This window comes from Siphateles boraxobius, unplaced genomic scaffold (genome assembly GCF_051911475.1).
Source record: "Siphateles boraxobius isolate OS27281-9 unplaced genomic scaffold, OSU_SipBor_1 24, whole genome shotgun sequence".
NCBI classification, from domain to species: Eukaryota; Metazoa; Chordata; class Actinopteri; order Cypriniformes; family Leuciscidae; genus Siphateles; species Siphateles boraxobius.
In genome coordinates this window covers 17191849-17207270 of record NW_027508855.1, presented here as the reverse complement: position 1 = coordinate 17207270, position 15422 = coordinate 17191849, and the positions used below count along the sequence as shown (strand labels likewise).

Sequence of the window (15422 nt, the reverse complement as noted above, 5' to 3'; positions counted from 1 at the left end):
TTTAATGGATTGTTGTGGTTTGCTATTGGTGGATATCATGTGAGTGACAGGTTGTCCCGCCCTCGTGCTAGTTAACATATCCTCAGAGAAGAGAAGAGATGACGCTGCAAGAGAGAGGGAAGTGATTTTAATTAAAGATTACGAGGGCACATGAAGAATTGAAGAATGGAGAACTGTCTAGTTTGATTTCATGGTGATTAAGTACGAAATACTTTTAGGGCTGAACGATTTAGGAAAAACTTAAAAAACTCTTTCCACTTGAGTTTTAATAGGGCAGCTTTTGACCAATTCAATATGACTATAAAAAAATAATTCTTATTATGATTCTGTTGTGACTATTATTAAATATATTTTATTAAAAATAATAACTATATTGCAATAACACTATTGCACAGTAAAAAAACCGAGTAATCAAATACGTTTGATTTTTACTATGATATAACAGTAATAATATTTCCACCTTAATTTAATCATTTTCAAACAGTCAACCGTTAAGATTTTATTTTGACTGTTTGCTGGCAAATTAATAATCACGCTGCTAGTTTCACAGTGAAGTAACGTAGAGTATGTTCATTTACACGCGTGCAGCTCACAACATCTCAGAACGGCTTGATTCTCAGCGAGCTGAAACGAGCTGTTCTGAGACTCTGAAACGCTGTATCGTGAACTACACGTGTGTAAAGAATGCACTCCGGCTGCACCTATATATTCACTTCATTAAATTGACAAATCGCACTAAGCCATATTGATTTTACTTTGATATATCGTGCAGCCCTATAGACTACTACCCTTCTGAACTTCAGTGTAGTCGGTCATATGTACATTACCTTGCATACTGAGGGCCTGTGGTTTCATACCACTGGCTGGAGGCAGTGATGTCGTCGTTCTTGATCCTCCCGTCCTCCATACCGAGAGGGTAACGACAGTGAGCTATAGACACCATGAGAAAGTAAATGTTTTGCACCTGTTTGTATGAATGCATATGTTTGTGTAGGTGTGCATGAAACATTACCTGGGTCTATCTGGCCATTGATGTTGGTTTGTAAGATGGCCAGCAGCAGATACAGCAGCATAGTGAGACCTCAGACTGGAGTGCAGACTACATCTCTGATGAACACAAACAAACAACAGTAATGTGCCATCTGCCAATGTTCCAGTCAATATAACGGTCACAAGAAGTGAAAGAGAAAATGCTGAATTCTACATGAAAGTGAAAATAAATAAATAAGAAGCCCCCCTTTTTTTAGTAAAAAAAAAATTTTAAACACATTGAAACCTTTTGTAAACCAAAATATTAAAAAATATTTTTAAAAAAATACCTTCAAGATTCATAAACACTACCATTAAAAAGTTTGGTGTCAGCTTTTTTTTTTTAAACAGAAAAAGAAAATAAATTTATACTTTTATTCAGAAAGGACACATTCAATTGATTATTTGAAAAGACTTTTGTTATATCAAGCAGCACAACCGTTTTCAACATTGATAATAATAAAAAAAAATTCTTGAGCAGCAAATCAGCATATTAAAAGGATTTCTGCAGAATCATGTGACACTGAAGACTGGAGTAATGATGCTGAAAATTTTATTTAATAATTTTATTTAGTAATAATATTTCACAATTTTACTGTTTTTTCCGTAATTTTGATCAAATAAATGCAGCCTTGCGGAGCATGAGACCCGGATTTTCTGTGCTTTTTTAAAAGCATGCTTGTGTTTTAACTGGTACACCATTTGCACTCACTGACTGATGTTGAAAAAAACATGTTTAAAACATGTTCAGAGTCAAACATAGTCAGAGAACCAACTATAAATCCAATACAAATCGGCACCCTGATGCTCTCATGCAGGGCGCAGCTGCACAATCCTCTGGGTTTTCCGAGTCCTGTGGGAACCCACAGGTCATATTAGCATCACTGCTATGCTAACTATGCAAACTATGCCAGAGCAGATGTGGCCGGGAATGACTGGGAATTCCAGCTCATTCAGGGTGGGACTCTCAATAATGATGAATAAAAGAGGCTCTTTCTTAAAACAGAATCACTGAGACTCCAATTGTAAAAACAAGAATTGTTAACATAACATACCATGCTATTATTGAGACTGCACATAACATGTAAACAATAATGTTTTATTGCCAGCAGTTACTCATGCATGCCAAATTATTGTGCATTTTATGAATAAAAGTTAATCTGATTAAACTTTTTTTAATTTATATATATTTTATTATATATAGGGGGGATTATAATTGGCTGTCAAGGGTTTTCTCATTTATCAGCCGGAAGAAAAAAAGACATTCTCAAAGTGATTCCAACGATATTGTTTCTGTGCAATTTCTGTGCATTTTGGGCACTTTTTGTGTGAAATCATATTTATTTTGTCCATCAAAAGTGTGCTTTCACTTTAATTGAGCGTGAGCAGTGCAGCAAAAATAGACTCCTCGCCGAAACCCCGCTTCACTGCAGCTCACACGACGCTCCTGCTCGACGCTAACGCGCTGCTCCCGGTGTGAATGCACACATTGATTAACATGCACACCGAAAAAAATACACGCTGCTCACGCTTGCGGTTTGAAGCGGCCGTAATTCACGAGGTTTCCTATATGTGCGTTTCGTGTGCACGTGTGATGCTGATGTTGCGCGATGTTAATCATGCGGTGCCAGAGTGCATTTGACCGGCATAAAATCGGCACATGTCCGACTGACCGGCCGGTCGCCGGTCATGGCCGATCACGTGAAAATCGAGCAATTCCGGTCACCAGCCGATCAATCGGTACATCTCTACAACAAACCTCATTGAGCTTCCGTTTATCTTAACTGATGTGCGCCTTGGCCTTGATGATCTGAATTTTTGCCAAAATTGTGCAAAGCTACAAATGGGCACAGCAAACCTGGAGCATAAAAATTTTTAAAATCACAAATCGCAATATTGATCAGATATTATAATTTTTCCTCATATGGTGCAGCCCTAATTGGAAGCGCTTGGAAACATGATAAACACCAACAAGGCAACATCCTAACAACCACCCTAGCATTGATGCAGAGTGTTTTGCATGGGCACACACCACCCACACTTTCCTCAGAATCTAATTGACATGCATTTATGTTCCTGGTAGACATATCATAACCAAAGAGACTTCCAAGAAACTGAACACATCAGTGTTCTGCAGACCAAAGCCTAACAAAACTTTCATCAAAAGCCTAAGCCAGACTTTACCGCTCTTCTCCGGAGCCGGGATCCCGAGGGCCCCTCTGATAGCAGTGAGTACCAGCGCTGGAAAGACTGAGATAAATGTTAGTGTTGTAGTTAGGGCAGACAGTGTGCACTTCAAGTTTGAAACTGTGTTGACTGCAGTGCGATTACTGTGGAGGGTCTCTCTCTTTTCCCCAAACCTCAGACCACAGGAATGTGTCTGATTTCATGACTGCATCACGCCCCAGCCATTACCCCAGAGACAATTACACACAAACCATCATCAGCCATTACTTACAGCTATGACAAGTTCAGCGAGTTTGGTCGTTACGAAACAGCATCACAGACAACCGGTCCCGGCTGATTATTTAGATTATTTGTGCAACAGATATGAATGATACTGTACTTCAAATAATTTCGCTTGTGCTGTTGATTATCTGAGAGGTCAAGAATAATGTGCCCCTATTATGCTTTTTCAGTTATCACCTTTCATGTATTGTGTGATATAGCTGTTTGTGTAAAAAGGTCTGAAAAGATCAAAGTGCATGCCATGATAATTAGAGTTATTTTGTCCTACAAGAAAAAAAAACTGATTTTGCACTGCCTGAAATGAGCAGTCAGTAATAACAGTCTTACTTCCTGCACAAACCTTTGTAGGTTTGTAACAAATTTGCATAATGCCAGCCTATGGTCTTCATTGGCTGTCTGCAAACGTCTACTACGAAGAACCACCCTCAATTTTGGAGAAACATAATCTTTTGAGTTTTGACAATTTTAGATTATTATTATTGTCTTGTATATAACATTTTAAATGGTTTGGCCCCTTCTGTACTCTGTGTCTGATTATTTATCTTAATACTCTGTAAAAATCCAGTAGATTATCATCCATAAGACATTGTGTTGTACACTTTCGTTGTTCTGCTTTTGGACTATCAGCTTTTTATGTGAAAGCAACTACTCACTGGAATGCTTTACCATCTACAATGAGCTTTTAGACTTTTAATTTTTTTTTTTTTTTTTAAACTGAACTCTTTAAGCATTTATTTGGTTGTGGCGCAAATGCTCTATAATTATTATAAATACAAAGTTCTGTCGTGAAACTCTAGATGGCGCAGGCTAATAGGTCCTTAACTCAATCTGCTTGCAATCACATCATTCTCTATACTATAGGGCACAGCTGATTGGCTCCTGCTGTATCAGTAGCCAATGAGCTCGCAGCTCAACCTTCAAATACTTGGCAGTTTTTGCTGTTAGCAGACTGCAGTGTGCTTTCAGAAGCCCTCCCTCCCCAGCTCCACCTGTATAGATCTTCTATGGGTGATTTGTGCATGTTATATTGTACAGCAGCAGCAGCAGCATGTTTGGCTCACAGCAAGTATTTGTTCTGCAGCAGCAGCAATAATCAACAGCACCAGCAGTGTAGCAGATCTATTCCGTCAACACCAAATATGTGTCCATTAATAAAAATTACCCTTTGGCTGAATCTGGTACAATGCATCAAATGTAAAGATTTATGTTAAAAATTGTACATGGGTCCTTTTTCAAATAAATGAAAAGTAAACAAACACTGTCGTTGTATCTGAGACCTGGAAGAGTTTGGTTCATGTTGGTGAGATGTCAAGATGCTGGTGTTTCCTGCACTGCGAAAGCAAATCCACTTCAAAAGAACGAGGACTCACACTGGAATTAATACGTTAAAACTGATCACTACACTTGCTGAGGAAGCCCGTGTGGAGCTGAAATTCAGATATGGTAATAGCGTTTCGTTAAATTCCGACATGTGGTATAAGCGGTCGACCAATCACAACAGACTGGCCATCTGACCAATAAGAGCAGAGTAGTCTTTCGGAAAGGAGGGGTTTAGAGAAACAGATTCCTTTATTGAGCAGTTTCAGACACTGAGAAACCTTGGATGCATGCAAACCTATATACTTCCAAAACAAAATAAGGAACTTTTAAAACAGCATAATAGGAGCACTTAATACAAATCTTACCAACCAACTTTCGAATGGTGGTGTATTATCAGAAAAGGCTTTTGAACATTACAGCCTGTAAACACAATCATGATGTGTGAAGGTTCATGTGTTTATCATACAGCATGTTTTCATTGTGTTGATGAGAATACCCCATGAGCCATTACATAATTTGCAAGATCGGAACATATTTCACCCCACTTGTATGTGAACAAAAACATATGCACTCGCATAATCAAACTAAAATTTCTGGAGTGCAAATTAAACGTTTTGAGAGAAAATTTTGTGATACTTTATTGCCATTGCATGATAGGGGGCCGCAGGTATAATGTGCATACTAAGGGAAGAAGAGAGAGAGGTAGAGGAGAAAAGTTGCAGATGGTTTATGTAATATTTGGCTCATGTAAAGGCCTGTCCAGTGCCGGGATTCCAGCCTTCTTGCTCATCTTTCTAAGGGGCCTCATGTGACCGACTGGGAAACACAGCAAAGCCACAAAACATTAACAGCACTAACAGACCCTTTGCTAACATGGAGAATCTAAAAAAAAAAAAAAGAATAAAAAACAATTCAATCTATTTCCTTTAAATTCAGCATAAATTAAAGGAAGTATGATGCGTAACTGGTTTACAATTTAAATTATATATTAGGATTGCCACAATTCTTTTTCCCAAAAGCGTGAAATTCCACAATTCTCCTACCCAATTTTAATATCACAGCAAAAATTTATCAGCTATACTGAACACATTCCTTTATTGAGGTTTAATATTAATACAGTGTAATTATTAGCAAATTAAATAGTATTTGATAATGAAGTAATGAGCTTTAATTAGTATCAACTTGAAACCAAAGTGGCGGTACTTTTGACACCACTATATGTCAAATTACCCAATTTTTATATGGGAAAATTACCTAAAATGCAGCATACAATTCCATAAAGTGGGATCTTAAATACAAAATTTAAGCTAAAGTTGACCAGGATTTACTTTAAAACAATTTTCCGAAAATGCATTTGTAAAAGTAATTACAAAGAAACAGCAAGTAACAGATTGAATTAAACGCTGAAGTAGAAGCTGAATTAAATGAAGTAAAAATAAAATTAAATAGTATTTTCTTGTAAAACCTACTCCAATAATCTGAAAAAAAAAATATCAGAAACAATTACAAAGAAACGGACAGTAACTCAGCCAGGATTAAACGTGAAACTCTGAAGTAGAAAACCCTACTTCAATAATTATTGTTTTATTTTCAACTTCGGAAAATTATTGTACACCAATTTTTTTAAGTAGGTTAAACACACTGTAAATCAGTGAATTAAGCTACATGATGTTGCATTTGCACAACACCTTTCCTGAAAAAGACATTGTATCTACAAAGGGCTGCAAACAACGAATAGGCTGTTTCATGAGAGAAAGTCTATCCTACCCAAATTCCACACTCTTGCAACTAGCAAGTACATGCACGCATGCTGACAAACATATGAACCTCTCCAAGCATGCAGGGACGCGTTTGCCCTACTGAGCTAGAATTAAAGGACCGAGAGAAATGTGAACCCATTCTGTTCACTCATCTACACAACATGTTATGCACACAAACACATGCATCACACTCACATTCCTACATCCTGGTGCTAGGGAACTGTAGTACAGTTCACTCAATGGCCTCTGACAAGCCTTACTGCCAAACATCTCAAAATTATGCAACACAAACAATGTGCAGAACAAAACCAAGAAAGAGTCGCAGGCAGCTCACCAGAGAGATAGAGCGAGAGACTGCACAAAACCACAGCCAGAACCGACATTAATGTTGTAAATAATCTCATTCAACAGTCAGTTATTCAGGTTAGATAGACCTCAAATGCACTTCAAATACACCACACAGGGGGAATAAAACATGATACTAAAAACTGAAGAGTCTCAATGTACCCAAAACCAAATGCTGTTGCCTCAAGGACTAACTTACTGTGGCCACACAACAGTTGAAGAAATCTTCAAGTCCTTAATCCATTCTGTTCATGCCAAGACCCCTATGTTTTCCAAGCATGAAAAGATCCCATATGAAAGGGAAAAAAACACAACTGAGATTGTTTGGAATATGGCAAGCAAATATAGATTTTTTACATTTTATTTAATTTAATCCAATGGACATGATTTAATCCAAAGTCTGTAATCACTGTAATTCCCATTGTAGCCGGCAATTACCTCATTTGTTTCCAATGTTATTTCAAAGAGTGTGAAGGAAAAAAACATCAGAGGAAAAAGTCGATTTAAACAAAAAATTGAAAATGCCATTAGTCAGTTAAGGAACAAGTAAAATAAAACAAGTATCTGCACAATACTGACCTTGAACAGCCTTTTGTTTCATGGTCTTGAATTGATCAAGTCTGAGAATAGCTGAGAGGCCTTGCATTCGTAAGATTGGTCAATTAAAAATAACTCATGACAGCAACGAGTCAGCATCACAGTTTCTCACATTTCAATGTGAAAGAGTGAAGTGACACACTTTCTTGATAGCAGGAGTGGAGGACTGATGTTTTTCTCTAGTGGTATCACTACTGTTATTGTTGCTAATAAATGAGCAATTTGGGATTAGCAAGTGTGCAGTTTGAACATTTAGACTACTGTTCATATATTTGGGGTTGGCACAATTCTTTGTTTTTGTAAGAAGACTCTTATGCTCACCAAGGCTGCATTTATTTGACCAAAAACACAGTAAAAACAGTGAAATTATAAAATAGTTACATTTCTATATTTTAAAATGTAATTTATTCCTGTGGTGGTAAAGCTGAATTTTCAGCATCATTACTCACATGATCCTTCAGAAATCATTCTAACATGCTGAGCTCCCGGTACCCGCTTAAGAAACATTTCTTATTAATATCAATATTGAAAACAGTTGTCCTGCTTAATATTTTTTAGAAAACCAAAATTTTTTTCCGGGATGCTTTGATGAAGAGAACGTTTAAAAATAATAGAATTTACTTCAAATAGAAATATTTTGCAAATCTCCTCTTTATCGTCACAATTTAATAAATATTATTTTCTAAATAAAAGTATTCCTTTCTTTAAAAAATGAAATTCAGAAATTGTGCAAATAAGACGACATCTGCTTGCAAAGCCCATCCATCCCATACAGTCCATCTGGGAATACATTTAGTTCTTATTTCTGGGAAATCACTTGGGTGAATCACTTTACAAAATTTTAAATAATGAGCTTCACTTGCATTCGATATACAGTAGTTTTGCAGGCTATTAGTGAATAAGGCTATTCTGTGCTTCATCACATCTAATGTGGCACTCAATATCAAATAGTTGAGTGAAATATCACTCAACCTCTCTCATCAAATTCATATTGGCTCTATAACAAATACATAGGCCTACTCACTTGCATTCCCATTATGACATAAACAAAACCATCATCAAGCCCAAAATCAAACAGCTGACGGTAGCAGTTGACTTCCATAGTATTTTTTCCCCTAAAATTTTTTGAAATCAATGGCTACCATTTTTTATAGTTCAACAGAAAAAAGAACAATATAAGGACGGAGTAAATGATGACAGAATTTCATTTTTGGTTGAACTATCACTTTTACGGTCTGCTGTATAACTTTCACAGATACACGATTGAACAGAGAGCCTGATAATCAGATACAGACAGAAACAAGAGCTGTGAGCACGAGTGAATTTATGAGAATTTACGCTCGAGGCATTTTTCATTTATTAGGCAACATCTGACCTCTGCTCTGGCACACAACACTTTCTTGCATCACAGGAGAAAGAAAAACAGTGAAAGACACTTAATAAAAAACAGAGGAAATCGCTGTTATAACCGGCTTTCAGAAGATTAAACTCAGAGATGAAATGCCTCAGATTCTCAGTTACAAATGCTTTATCGTTAATAAACATCAATAACCTCATGCAACAGGTGAACGTGATGAATTTCAATTAAATATCTTTCACTTTTCAAAGCTGCAACATATCACCAATTCCTCCTCACTGAGAGCAATCCACTGAGCTGTGTTGTTCTTTTACTTCTTTTATGAAAGTTTCTAATACTTATACCTGTTAATACACTGGGGGCTAGTCGTCACACTTACTCCAGTGATTATTTCTCAGACTAAGTTTAGCATTTTTTTCTTAAAATCAATTCAATAGTAGCCACTAAATAGTCTATTTAGGCTTTTCTGCACAATTTAAAAGGTAACATATTTATATATTTCATTGAACATCAATCGTTGAAAATGTAACAAATAAAAACGTGAAAACGTTGCTTTAAAAGAGTATAAAATTACAACTTATGAAAACAACACGACTCAATAAAAATGTGACAACGTGCCCTGATGTGATATTGATATGGACCAATGATGGAAAGTCAGGCTCATTTCCCAGAGTTCTTTCAAACAGTTTGAGAACTGGATAAAAAGAACTGGATAAAAAAAATTAATGAATAAATCTGCGATTATTTTACGGCATGATGTAATTCATTTCTTGACTAAAACAAGTTTGCATGTTTTGATTTTAAAAACAAAAAACTCTTTGTATGCAAGTCTAAAATAATTTTAGTCTGTTAAAGAAACTTCCTTTTTACCCCATCAGTAAAATAGCACATTCAGTAAGGAATTGGACATGTTGGAAAGAATCGACTCTCTCAGTTCACTGAGTCAACAAGTGATATTATAATAGAGTGCAACAGTCAGGTTCTGGTAAAAACTCCATTCATTTTCTGCATATGGAAATTGATGTTTAACAATAACTTATTAAGCTTTAAAGACTGACCTACTGTGAGATACAAGGTTGTTAATCCATAGTATTTGCTTCTGCAGAAGCGGTCAGTACTTTTTAAATAATCGTGTTTAACATTGGAATTCCTGGTGAAAAACAACATAACCCATGATGCTGTAAATAACTCTTTAGCTCCACCCACTCCCATGAAACACCGTGAATGACTTGTATGTATATATAGGTATATATAGAGGTAGTTTGTCAAAGTCTTGTACTTGAAAATCGGACAAAAAGTCTTTTTGTAACAGTTTGTTACTACTTGTAACAGTTTGAGTTTTTTTCCCCAAAAATCCTTATTCCCTATGGGAAAAATTTATTTAAAAAACATTTCAGGAACAAACGCCGGGGGTGGGGGGGGGGGGGGGTGGGGGGGGGGGGGGTCCAGGTACTGTTACACTTCATTTAACCGCTCGGTCTGATTGATTGAGTCTGATTCGTTAACGAATCGTTCAGACCGGTTTGTTTGTGAACCGATTCAGATCCGACTCGGAAAAACGATTCATTCACTAATCGGACATCCCTCGTGCAGAATCCATAAGGTAAAACATCTAACAGATCTTTTTAGAGGTAGTCATGGTAACAGCGATCAGTTATTATCATTTTTTATAGGTAAAAGTTAGACATGCGCACTGCGGCCTGGTTTATAAAGCTGATTGTCAAGGAGACAAATTAAAACACAAAGCATCAACTTATAGAAACAAACTCATCAAGACAATAAAGTGAAAAAACAGCCACAAAACATTCCACCATTCAACGGTTATAATCATAAAACATAACAAAGAAGCATGTGGATGATATTGACAATTCAACATTTTTTACACAATCGACTGTAGGCTAAATGAAAGATGTCTAAAAAAAGCGTCCAAAGTTAGCAAAACAACGTTTCAAGCATCTATGAATCACCTCGAGTTCATCTGATCTGTCTGAACGCAAGAGTGTTTCTCAATCGCAACAAAAGAGTCCAGAAAAATCAACAACTTCAGTTTGTCTTCAGAAACTTTTCTATCTTTCGCTTTAAACTGACAAATTACCTGTTTTCGGGATCCTGACAATCGTTTCGCCGAAGTCACATCCGAAAGTCAGCACGCCATTACAGATGTCGAGGCATTGTGTTCAAGAGTTTATGTTCTTCAACACTGTTACAATGCATCGGAAGATCTGCTGCACAGGGAAGAAAAAAAACGGTTCGATGGGATTTTTACATCACATCCCTCTTCCGGCCACTTGAAGAAGGAGAGCAATGAATGTAACACTGAACAACTGAAGGAATACATTTGGAATAGAAACATTAATATATTATATTATATTAGGCCTACCTTATATTATTACTAAAATATGATGTAAAACAAGATATATGGGAGAGTCTGGGTTTCACACTGGCAAGTTTTCACAAGGGCTATAATATAATACTAAATCCAAATCAGGGTTATTATCGTTAAGTTAAACTAAAACTATCAAAACATTTTTGTTAATTGAAATAAACCCGAAATAAAATATAAATATCGGATGGAAAAACTTAAAGTAGCCTAAATGAAAATGTTGCTTTGGCAGCTAACTAAAATAAAAAAAATATTTAAAAACAAGAATATACATTTTTAAAATATTAAGTAATAAAGTGAACTTAAATAGTAATGCAATAAGTCTAGCATTTGTTTATTAAGTCCAATAAGAAGCGTGTTAATATAGTCGAGACGTGAGGTTATCAAAGCATGAACTAGTTTCAGTATCTTTGGGGCTGAGTGCAGTCGTTGGGCAATATTTGGAAGGTGGTAAAATGCAGTCTTGGGAAATAGAGTTTATATGAGATAAAAATGTAAATGAAGAATCAGATGTAACCCCCAGGTTTTTAATAGGTCAAGAGGAAGAGCAAAAATGGAGCAAGCAGATATGTAAATTTGCTGGTCGTCAGCATTACAATCATAGTAAAAACATGACAATGGATAATATGACCAAGGGGTTACAAATAAATATTGAAAAGAAGAGGTCCAAAAACGGAGCCTTGAGGAACACCTTAAGAGAGAGAGAGAGAGAGAACAAGTTGAAGATTTGAAATTATGGACAGCAATGAAGAATTGTCTCAGTGAGATATGATGTAAACCAAGAAAGAGCACAAACCATGATGCCTATAAGCTGAAAGACGGGAAACAAGTATGTGACGGGATACAGTGTCAAAAGCTGCAGTTAAATCAAGCATGATGAGAACAACAATAAACCAGAATCAGCAGGTCATTGGTTATTTTTAGCAGTTTCAGTGCTATGGCCTAATCGAAAACCAGATTGATAGGGATCAAGAAGATTGTTAACACAAAGATGAGATTGTAGCTGAGAGGCAACCATTTCTTCGAGCAGTTTAGAAACAAAAGATATATGTTTTTATTCATAGCAGAAGAAACTAGTCCTGATTTCTTCAGAATATGACAGCAGCAGTTTTTAATGATAGAGGGAGAAACATTAGCAATAGAAGAGATTACAGATAGGCAGCCTTTAATAAGTGAGGAAGATGCTGGATCTAACTGACAAGTAGATGAGCTAGTTTGTGCAATTAGATCACTAACAGAGGGTTAGAAAAACAGCAAAAGCTAGACACGACATGCTTTATGAGGTGAGATGGAGACAAGTTAGAAGAAACTTCTGAAGAAATTGATGAAAATGTTTCATAAATAGATGTTACTCTATTATAGTATATATAGTATTAAATGTGAGCATTATATTTTCTTTAATTATTTATTAATTTAATGTATTTATGTCTGCAATCTATTATTTCAGGCAGTTACTGTAGTTGCTCACTTGGTCCATGAGGGGACAGCACAGACTCGTTTTCCGGTCTCTCTGACAGCGGTGGGCCGCAGCTGTTTTGGCACTGGACAGAGGTCTACATTTTTTAATTATTTTTTTCATTTAGTGAGGAGTGATACAGCATGGCTTACTGGCAATCTTGTGAAATATGATGAACGCACACAATACTTCTTGGGAAGAGCAGGGAGATCACTCCAGTATCAACAAGTTTCATTATTAAAACTGCTTTTCAACCTGTTATGCAATATTGGTTTATAAATATATGACTTTACTTGACTTGACTTGTATGAGAACTGAACTGAGCTGGACAATGCATCGTTTTTTTTTTTTTCAGAACTGCTTTATTGACGAAATTAACTATTTCAATAATTGATGATCTTTACAATGGAACTGAATCAAGCTGAACTGACTGCAGCTCAACAACAGCAGAAATGCTTAATTTTCCTGTTTTCACTGTAAAGCTGCTTTGAAACAGTATATTGTATAAAGCGCTGGTTGAATACTGGTAAAGTGGGACACTTTCTCATAATAATGACCCCAAACCGCATTTTTCCAGGTGCTTACTGTCAAACTGGGACACCTTTATTGGCAAACTGGGACACTTCTAACACATTCAATTGTTATTCAAGTGTATGCCTAATTAATTAACAACATAAAACAACAACAACAATAATAATAATAAATATCCCTTATTTAAGGGGTGTGGGGGGGTCAAGTACAGCAGATTCACCCACTTCCCAGTTTGCCAGTAATACTATGTCCCAGTTTAACAATACACAATTTGCAAAGTGGGACAGTGCAAAATCACATAAAAAACAGGAAGATTAATATAAATGTAATTTTTAAAAATTCAGATTCATCATGACATCCTATAACAAAGTAGGCTATATAACAGTTACAAACAATCCATGATTTCATTTTTATTTTTATAACCTTAACATGATACATCTCATTTTATGATGTGTCATGTTATTTTACTTACCATCACGGTTCACTGCAAGGTTGCTGAATATGGTGCCACACACCCCCGAAAGTGATGTCATAGCCACAGAACTTATTTTTTTTATCACGTACTTGCTTATGATGAGCTCAGTGCTGATTTTTAGTAATGGAAGTATATACATGTAACTATAGAAATTATGAAGCATAACTGTCCCACTTTACCAGTATTCATTATGTATAAACAAAGGTGACTTTATGTTTCATATGACAGTCAACTAGTCATTATGGGGGAAAAATAGGGAGGGGGGTCGTGGTTGTGGATTGAATATAAATATCCAGACATTCATGAGTTGTAATGTTTACACAGCCTGACCGGCAAAATCTATCACAATCACACTTAATATAAAACATCACAACTGTCAGGAAGTGCTTTGTCATTCTGGCGTACTACTGACCTCTTCATCCTCAAAGTCAGGAGCAGCTCATCTAGATGACCATTCCATGTGAAAGTGATGAAGTATTTGGGAAAGGCCTCTATTAAACAACACTTGAGTGATGTAACATAATTTCCTCTTTTCCGCTGGCACGCGAGGAGGAGAGAGAGAAGAGGAAATGAACACTCGGGCAGCATGTGATAAACACCGGAAATAATGTCGATCCTCGAGGGAAAGTTTGGAAAACACATTGTGAGTTGAGTTGTGATTTTTTTCCCTTTGCATTTGGAAAGATAATGTTTGTATAGACATATCCTTAAGACCAGTTCACACCAAGAATGTATAACTATAACAATAACTATATTCTCGTGCTACAGTCTTGTCGTCTGCCGCTTTAAATGCTCGAGTTCGAGCAGACTGGATTCTGATTGGCTTGTCATTGTTTTTCCCATTCATCAACTGAAAAAGTCACCCTGAAAGTGATTCAAGTGATATGTTTCTCTGTGTCGTTAACATTTTAGCCTTGGTGTGGACTCTGCTATTTCTTTTTTTAATTTAGAGCATTTTTAGTACTTTATTGTTATAGTTTCTCAGAAAAACAACCCATTTGTGGGGCATGTTGTCACACTGTATGAGGTAGAAATGAAGTACCATATTTATAACTAAAACAGTATAACAATTATAAAAGCCAGAACAATCATGACTTAAGCTAATGAATAATAAAGACATTATTTCACAAAATATGATTTTTTTTGGGTAAAACTTTACAATAAGGTCTTATTTGTTAACGTATAGTTAATGCATTAACTAACATGAACCAACAATGAGCAATACATGTATATTACAGTATTCATTAATTTTTGTTGCTCATTGTTCATGCTAGTTTTCAGTGCATTTACTATTATTAACAAATACAACATTTGATTTTAATAATGTAGTAAATGTTGAAACATTAAATTGTTCAACATTAGAGTTTAATTTTTCAACTATTGTTCATAGTTCATGTTTAATAAAGTGGTTAATGAAACAGTTTTTCATTTTTTTTGTTTACAAAAACTAAAAAATGTATATTGTGTATTCATGTATTCTAAATGAATTAAAATGAATTGAATGGACATTCGATTTAAAAAAAATGTTTTATTAAATTTGTGTTTATTATTTAAATGTGATTTATCAAGACAGTGAAAAACTTTTTATCATGGCACATTTTTATGTTCTTATTTTAACACTGACGTTTAAATACACACTAATATGTTTACACTAACATTTTCATGACGTGTAGCTATTAGTCAAACATTACATGTTTATC

General features: G+C 35.7%; 1 protein-coding gene across 1 annotated transcript in view; it reads right to left on the bottom strand.

Moving 5' to 3' along the window:
* Positions 1-14264, bottom strand: part of ddr2l (discoidin domain receptor family, member 2, like) — a 32067-nt gene extending 17803 nt beyond the window's left edge. Inside the window, exons 1-4 of the mRNA XM_077241705.1 lie at positions 14135-14264; positions 10973-11102; positions 1013-1107; positions 828-930 (exon numbers count right to left, since the gene is read on the bottom strand). Coding sequence (XP_077097820.1) covers positions 828-930; positions 1013-1073 — 164 coding nt within the window. The 5' untranslated portion in view covers positions 1074-1107; positions 10973-11102; positions 14135-14264. The remainder of the gene's footprint in view (positions 1-827; positions 931-1012; positions 1108-10972; positions 11103-14134) is intronic.
* Positions 14265-15422: the final 1158 nt, after the last annotated feature.